Raw genomic sequence first — 9,165 nt, 5'->3', positions numbered from 1 at the left:
GTCAATTTGTAACACTTGTGAGAGTTTGTTGATATCTTATCAACCCATGACTCCATTACCGTATAATTATACATGCTAAATGTTTAGAATAATGTTCACAGGCAAAGGTGACGTACATTTTCAATATGGCTTCTGCGATTGCAAATCTCTCTAATTGTGGACATTAGGCATAATACATAGACAAAACGCTCTTCTTGCATTATATGTAATATGATTCTTCAAAAGCAAAGGAAATATCCCGTATAACAGAAACCGATCAAATGGTCCATTGTTATTGTTACCCATAACAACTTTATTCGGTCTGGTCCGGTTTGAGCAATTATGCAAAAATGATGATTCTTTTCACTGCACTTTAAAACGTCTTAGCTTAGTCTAAGCTTTCCTCAAAAGCAATTAATTTATGCATATACATAATTTCAGTTAAAATACTATACATGTTAACCAGCATTTATTAAATAGGAGTTTTGAAAAATCCAACCAGGGCTCGATGAACAAGGGACATAACTCTAACTGTAAACGTGGCCATTGTTTTGTTTTTTTAGGTCATTTCGTCCTCAGCTCAGTGAAAGATGGAAGAAAATAACTGGGGTTGGCTTGCTCCATATGAGAAATTTGGACGACTTGGTGATACCAAAGACACTTTCAAAACTATTGAGTATTCAGAAGCCAAAACAAAATACTCTTCATTTACTCATGCCTCTCACGGAATGCTATTTGCAAGAGATGACAAAGTGCTTTGGGATCTATATAAAGCACGAGGAGCTGTTCTTGTAAGAATGATATTGAGTCATGCGTTTTACGTGCGCACCTTCTGCATTGTTAGAGTTACTTTATAGCATACATTCTATAAAAATAAACTTAAAAAGAAAAAACGGATAAACCTACCTAACCTAAGTTAGTAATGCTCTCAAGTTGTGCATTTTAAAGATTTATGTTTGCCCTGTAATGTAGTCAGAAAATGTAATTTACTTTATTGGAAAAATACAATTACACTATTTTCAGCTCGCCTCCATTTCACAGTGGATTTGAGATCGTGATAACCAGTCAATACTATGTGGCATCTTAGTACTGTATCATGGTATCACATCATAGTACTCTGATGCTATATAGCATAAATATTGCTAACTGCGGTGTAAAACAAACAAACATTGTGTGTATGACATCACTGCGTTGTAACACTGTTGAGTGTCATCATAGTATTGTATAACATCACAGTACTGTATGACATCACTGCGCTGTATCATTGTTGTGTGGCATAGTACAGTATGACATCATAATGATGTATCATCAGTGCGTTGTAGCCTTGTTGAGATACATCATAGTACTGTACATATGACATCACTGCATTCAACCTTATTGTGTGACTCAATATGACATAATTGCATTATAATCATGTTGTGTGACATAGTACTCTGTAATATAATAGTGGAATTCTGGTGAATATTTGAGGGAAACATTACATTGATATCAAAATCAAAAATATTATATTTGCTTACAGATGAAAGCTCCTTCCATGTGTGGTCAAAATGTTTCTATGAATAACAATTCATGGTATGTTTATGCTAAACTGTTACGATTGGGAGTGATGACTCTCTATGCTTCAATAGTAAATTTTGAATTTGGTAGTTAATCAGTACACCTAGCTCAGTAGAAGGAACACTAACCCATCTATTTGTGGAATAAACACAAGCTAAATGAGTGAGTGTGTTTAGGTTTACGTCGCTATTAGCATCCCATGATGGGAATCAAACCTGGGTCTTCAACGTGACAAGCGGATGCTTGAACCATTGGGCTACCCCACAGCCCTGACAGGTATATGAAATTATCTATATTTTTAAAATATCTGTCTCATAAAATGTTTCACTCCATGGATACAGGAAACATGCATAATGGTCACGTCCCATCAACTGAAGCCTTCATTTCAGATGCAGATGAGGTTCGATGGTGTTATAGGCTTCCCAGGCGGTCTAGTTGAGAAGGGGGGAAGACCCAGTCTGCGGACTGAACAGGGAAATGGAGGAAGAGATCTGCCTTGACTTGACGAGTCACAGGTTCACAGACCAGGATCATGTTGTGTCTTTTCTCAATGAGGACAAGTCACTAGTGTTACACTTCTACAAAAAGGAGGTCTCCTTGGAAGAGTTCAAGGCACTTGAGATTCAGAATCTACAGGCTCCAGAGTATGGTATTGAGGTACGTGTAGCACTTTGTTGCAATGACGTCTCCCTTAAAGAGATGGAATACATCAGGTGAATCCAGCTAACAAATGTCCATATTGGAATTCTTGCACAAAGCATGTACAGATTACCATTGTTTTGAGAATCAACATACTTAAGTCAGTGTCTGACCTAGTCTTCCATTACAATCATGGTGTTGTACCAATATGTTGTACCATAATGTTGTATAGTTACATTGTACCAAAATGTTGTTCCATTATGTTGTGTGCGGTGGGGTAGCCTAGTGGTTAAAGCGTTTGCTCATCACACTGAAGACCTGGGTTTGATTCCCCACTAGGGCACAATGTGTGAAGCCCATTTCTGGTGTCCCCCACCGTGACATTGCTGGAATATTGCCAAAAGCAATGTAAAACCTAAGTCACAAGGCTACTCCATCGCCCCTCTGGTGATGAAGTATTTGACATCAAGTTGTAGTATTCCCCGAGAAAGCTGTTACCTTGACACAATTAATGACGAAAACCAGGAAGCATTCACATGATCAATATGTTCCATCTGTTTCAGACATACGGTATCGTCAGACCACCTCTGTTTACAATGGGGGATGGCTTACGAGGATTTCCTGCTTTTCTAGCCAATCATTTTGCAGGGAATGCTCGAGAGGAACTTGTCATAGGACTGAGTTTAAGTAATCTCCTTAGTCAAGAAGAAATTCAAGCAGCACTCAAAGCTTCACAAACATTCCAAGAGCAATGCTTTCCAAACAAGAAAAAGGCCAGTCAAACATGATCAACAGAATATACTGCTCAAAATAAGTGAAGGAACCCTAGATTCTTAAATATAATTGTATTTACATGGATAGATATTACATGGACAGATAGTAATATTAAAGGGTCAGTAACCCCTAACTTATTTTGAGTGGTATAGATGACACCGGACCCATATCCTGCTTCTTTTATGTTATTTGTTACATTCCATCTACCTGTGATAGTTGATAATTAAATTCACTGTTGTTATAGATGTTTGCATTGTTAGAGGTAAGGGGGGTTTGTAGCTCATTAGATATCATCACCTCAGGATACAGGTTGTTCAGAATCAGCTTTATTTTGAAGGTTTCTCTTTGTTTTTGAGGGTATTTGGTATGTTTTCTTCAAAGTCTCAATTCAGAGCTAACACATATCAACATTATTTTATCCTGTGTTTTGTGACTTTGATTATTGTACGAATAAGTCAAATGCCCCATACTGATTGTAAAACGTTTTTAAAGGTAGAAATGTTTTAGGCAATGGCTGAAGTGAACCAGCTGCTTGTTCTTGAAGGTTTGTTGAAGCTGGTGCATTGGCCACCCAGTCATCTAAGGGCTGCTGCAATTAGAGACCATATGATAAAAATCTATCATATGGTATCTGCTGCAATTAACTGTTTTTTAAGTGTTGATCCCAAAGTTAAAGCTAAAAGTTAACCATTAATCAGTTTTTAAACGAACTCAGTGTGAAACCAGCAAGCAAATAGATGGGATGTAATTAACAACTGTAATCTAAAATTAACCAAGTTTTCAAATTAATGCAAATCAATACAAAGGTATTACAGTGGCAGTACAAAATAGTGTGAGTGAGTTTAGTTTTACGCCGCACTCAGCAATATTCCAGTTATAAGGCGGCAGTACAAATAAGAGTGGCAGTACATACTCAAATGCAGTGTAACATTAAAGCAGTGATGATAGCAATAAAGACAGATATGGTAATATTCCTCCCATTGCAACAATGGTCAAGTTTAAAATAGGTACACAGGGTAAGAATGATCTCCACACAATGCTGTCGTCTTGTAACTTGAGATGTAATGGTAGATGTTGAGAGTTAGCTCCCCTTACTGTGTACTGTGTAGTTCCTTCCAGAACTCTTTTTAAATATAGCACAAGTCTAAATATAGCACAACACTGCCCCTTACTGTGTCTCAACATTTACTATTTATTACTCTTTACACAATGAATAACACTGCTACATTACACTGTCGAGAGTTGCTTCCCTTGACATGCTGTGTTAATAGTTCAAATCCCCGGGTTCATCGAGAGTATGTCTCTAGGTATGTCAGCACCATATTGGTGGGTCCCACCAGAAACCATATACTATATAATATGGTCTCTGGTCCCACCAAAGTGATAAATGTTTAAGGTTGGCATCACTTCAGCCTTTCGTCCCTGATTAAGCTGACACGCTGTGATATAAGTGGAATAAATCCAGCTCACTCACGACATTGAAACATGGGTACTTAATATTTTCTAGCAAGAATAAAATTTGTTAATTGTGGATAGGTAATTCTTCTTTCTAATAAAAAACTGGTAATAGTAAACTGTGTTCCGATCACATTGAATGTGACTTTGTTCTGTACATAGTGAACATAAAGGAGAAGAATCAGGAATACTTTGGGGAAGCATTTTTTGTCTTAAAATTGAGCACACAGTTTCATAAAAATATCACGCAAACACTCTTTTTAGTTCAGTTTGCATCGTTTAAGACCTTCTTTCATTCGAGTTTTGTGATTACTAGCAGGGAATTTGAGGAAGAATCTCAGTACTTACAGAATGTGTTGCAGGTAATATCACATCATCTGACAGAAGGCGCGCTCTCTGTAAACTGAATACACAGTAAGCCCTGATGTCATTGTATAGAACAATAACAGGAGGCAATACGTGATACTCTCACCAAGGTGAGTTATTATGGTTCAGAAATATATGCCAACTGAAAATAGAATTGAAAAATATCTTCCCTCTCACAAGAATCAAAATCATCTCAATCTTGTGATTGAGAGTTTAGTGCTAAAATACTGTAAATGTATTTATCTCAAATATACAGTCCATGCTTCACTTGTTTTAAATATCACTTTGTCAGAATTACTTTCACACTGCCTTAAAGGAAGTATGGTTGTGGTGTAAGATTGTGAACATTATGCAAGAAAATATGTAATAGATATATTATTTTTTCTTTTTGAGGGGCATCACACATGGAAATGTGACTTTTCAGGTCACTCAGTCTGATAAACAGGACATAACCCTGAATTTTGAATTTAGAGAGGAAATAATGTACATGTATGTATATCACAAGAAGGAATTATTTCATTCATGTTGTATAGCACTTAAACCAGAACTACCTATGCCCAACATCTTAAGGTCAGGTATTGTGTTTGACAAGCACTGTAGTCAGGAGAAATTTCATGTTTTTTTTTTATGTCAAATTGTATGATTTTTTATCTCATAACCAAGAAAAGTTCACATATGTGTTTGTGTCACACTTGAAAAATCAATTTTGTTATGTTACTTTATAAAGTTGATATTGATTTGACAAGAAAAGCCACAAATCTGCCTCATGACTATAACACATGCCTGTAGGCTGGGGAAGAGGTTTGTCCCTTACTCAAGTATGGAAAAGATCTTCAGCAACCAATGCTTGTTGTAAGATTTTCAAGTAATGGAATGGGACTGGGTGACTCACACATTTGATGCATGTCACAATATCCCAGTTAGGTAGGTCGATGATCTTGATATCAGTCACTAGATCATCTGGTCCAGACTCAATTATTTATAGACTGCCAACACATAACAGTCAGATTACTGTTGGCATTAACAACGAACAGAGCACTTATGGGGGGGGAATGGGGGAAGAGTGGTGTCCCTTTGTTGGTTCTCACCTCATCTCCACATGATTGCCATAGGTGAAGCCTACAAAAACTGTTGCGTCATATATTTCCCATTCAAAATAATTTTGCACACATGCCTTCATCACCTTTCCTTATTGTTTCTTATCATTTTTGATTGTTGATTATTTGTAAAATATCCAATTTTTTAACCAACTGTAAAATGTATTTGTTCCTGTTGTTTGCTTCATGTATGATCAAGATTTATTTTTTATAGCGCCACCATATTGCCTGTAAGCACACTATGGATTTACCCATATTGACCAACACTATATTGTGTCAGTTAGAGGACATACCAGTCTCAGTTTGAAAAAGATTCTGCTCAGAAGGCAAAAGGTCATTCAATCCCTTAGAGGGGCGTTGGGGTAGCCTAGTGGTTAAAGCATTCGCTCATCATGCCGAAGACCTGGGTTCTATTCCCCTCATGGGTCCAATGTGTGAAGCCCATTTCTGGTGTCCCCCGCTGTGATATTGCTGGAATATTGCTAAAAGCGGTGTAAAACCATACTCACTCACTCACTCAATCCCTTAGAGTGTTCTACCCAAAGATGTTAAAATGTTGGACTTTTTTTAGTCATAATATATGGCTAGCAGGGGTGATGATGATTTTATGGAGAAGCATGTACAATGTGGATGAACTCCCCAAATAAAAATAAAAAATGTACAAAATAAGTGACACCCCTGTGTGTCATGTACAAAATCAATTACCCCCTCCCTTTCCCATAATTTCTAAGCATAATTTTACACATACTTTTATGTACAAAATTGCTGACCCCTAGGTCCCCACATAAAAATCATCATCATCATCATCATCATTCCCCCAAAAACAACAACAACAAAAACAAAAACAAAAAAAACCATAAATTATGAACGGTCCCTAAGGTGACAGTGAGTGAATAAGTTAGTTTATCCAGCATCACGGCAGGGGACACCAGAAATGGGCTTCACACATTGTACTCATGTGGGGAATCGAACCTAGGTGTTTGGCATGACCAGCGAACACTTTAACCACAAGGCTACCCTACCACCCCTCTAAAGTGATAGACAAGAACTAGTCATTTGGTAGTAAGTACATTCAGGGGCAGATGTAGCTTTTTGAGAAAGGGGAGGGGGGTAGGGGGTGCACAGTTCATTTTCAACCATTTTCACAAGAGTTTCAATGGTCATTTAATAAACTTACAGGACAAAACACACACACACACACCTGGATCCGTCTATGTACACTGTCCAAGTGGGGTATCCATGTTAATCTACAGAGTGGTATGCCAGGGGGCTATCACTAATAATAAACCTGTCAGAGGTTTAGACGCAAGTAGTCACACTTTCTGTCTGTTTCAGTTGAGGCAAATTGTAAATTTGACCTCCCTCTTTACCCTGTTACACTGAAAATACCTGATTGTATAAGTCATCTTTCCTTGACCCATGAAGATCCAGGTTAGAATTGGTCTTTAGCAACCTATGCTTGTCGTAAGAGGTGATTATCAGAATCAGGTGGGCAGGTGACTGGGTTGATGCATTATATCCCAATTACTTAGAATTATGCTCATGTCAGTCACTGGATTTTCTGGTCCAGACTCGATTATTTACAGACTGCCATAAATAATCAACTGCCTCCGTGGTGTAGTGGTTAGAGCACAGAGAGCGGAAGGTTGCGGGTTCGATCCCCGACCGTGTCATACCAAAAGAAGTTAAAATATGGTACTTATTGGTCCCTGCCTGGCACTTGGCATTAATGGGTACAACAAGTACTGGTCGGCTCGGAGTCAGTATAATGTGTCATCATATGGCGAAGTATTCTGAAGCCGGATGTTAAACCCCATTTCACCTCACCTAATATTGTAAATAAACATACCACTTTCCCTCATTAGTTTTGAAAAATACCTGAGAACATTTAATTATATCCATGAAGATTAAATTAATGTATTAGAATTTCATTTTACATATATCTTTTAAATATTTTATTTTCTAATTAAAATTCATATCTTTAAATCAAAACATTCATCAGGGTAACAGGAGTCACATCTAAACTGTCTCAACACATTCTCAACAGTCTTGAACTATGTCCAAGATATCAAACCTCTTTACAATTATCTCTGAAACATTCCACTATAAAAAAGTGACCTTGATTCTCTAGCTGGTATGAGCGGATTATGTGACACTATATTAGGTTGCAAATTAGAACTACAAAAATATATTTTGAAGACACGTTTATGTTGTGCTTGTGAATTTTCTTCAATAAAACTGGGAATTTTTAAATGGTTTTTCTTTTGTGCTTTCAAATTTGAAGTTCCAGTGAGACACAGTAGATGTGCAGAGTTGCGTCCCTTCTTCTGACCGCGGGGTCTTCGATACGCAGAGTTGCGTCCCTTAACGGTCAAAACCAAATTTAGCTAAGATACATAGCGTTCACTGTTCATGTCAGTGAACGCTATGTATCTTAGCTAAACCAAATTCCGATATGTTCTGTATAGATAGCCATCGCTTTCTGCTAATCTTGTATCATGGATTTCACTGAAGTAGCAAAGACATCATCAGAATAGGACTGCAGCATTCCATGATGGTCCTTCGTGAGTGAGTGAGCGAGGGTTTACTCTTGCATTTAGCAATATCGAACTCAGGTTTTTGGTGTGATGAGCGAACACTTTACCACCAGGCTACCCCACCTAATCCTTACTCGTGAAGGGCCGGGTTGGTCTTCACTAACCCATGATTGTCGGAAGAGGCGACTAATGGGATCAGGTGGTCAGGCTCGCTGACTTGTTTGACACATGTCGTGGGTTCCCAATTGCGCAGATCGATGCTCCTGCTGTTGCCCACTGGATTGTCTGGTCCAGATTCGATTATTTACAGACCGCCGCCATTATGATGAAATATTGAGGTGTAAAACAAAACTCACTCACCTAATCCTTACTGGGCGTGAAAGGAACTGTAATTTATCGGATAGTCAGACTCGGTGACTTGATTCTCAGGGCGGTATGATCGTACCCAGAGGCCATGGATAATTGTTCATGGTTCCAGACAGGGGCGTAGGAACGGTTTTCAGAGGGGGTGGAGGGTGGGGTGTGTGTGTTAATTAATGAAAAGTATTGAAAATCAAAACGAAATTGTAGTTATGGCCACAGGGGCATGTCACGCTTAGAAACAGCGGTAGAAAGACATATAGGTATATAGACCCTACCCTAGTACTATATATCATATATAGTACCATCTATGGCCGACAAGTGAGTATGATTGCCGAAGGTTTTGGAGAAAATGCCTGCTTTCTGTCGAGGAAATGATTTGTAGATGTTGCAATAAGTTT

General features: G+C 38.1%; 1 protein-coding gene across 1 annotated transcript; it reads left to right on the top strand.

The window, feature by feature from the left end:
• Positions 1–282: 282 nt before the first annotated feature.
• On the top strand, positions 283–3,079 carry LOC124270169 (U8 snoRNA-decapping enzyme-like). The gene is given in 4 exon segments (XM_046705198.1): positions 283–770; positions 1,926–1,979; positions 1,981–2,193; positions 2,739–3,079. Coding segments are annotated over 4 exon segments (693 nt in total). The 5' UTR covers positions 283–569; the 3' UTR covers positions 2,964–3,079.
• Positions 3,080–9,165: the final 6,086 nt, after the last annotated feature.

This window comes from Haliotis rubra, unplaced genomic scaffold (assembly GCF_003918875.1).
Source record: "Haliotis rubra isolate DU_JTF1 unplaced genomic scaffold, ASM391887v1 Scf15, whole genome shotgun sequence".
NCBI lineage: Eukaryota > Metazoa > Mollusca > Gastropoda > Lepetellida > Haliotidae > Haliotis > Haliotis rubra.
Note: the sequence above shows the minus strand (reverse complement) of the source record. Positions and strands in the feature narration are given on the sequence as shown.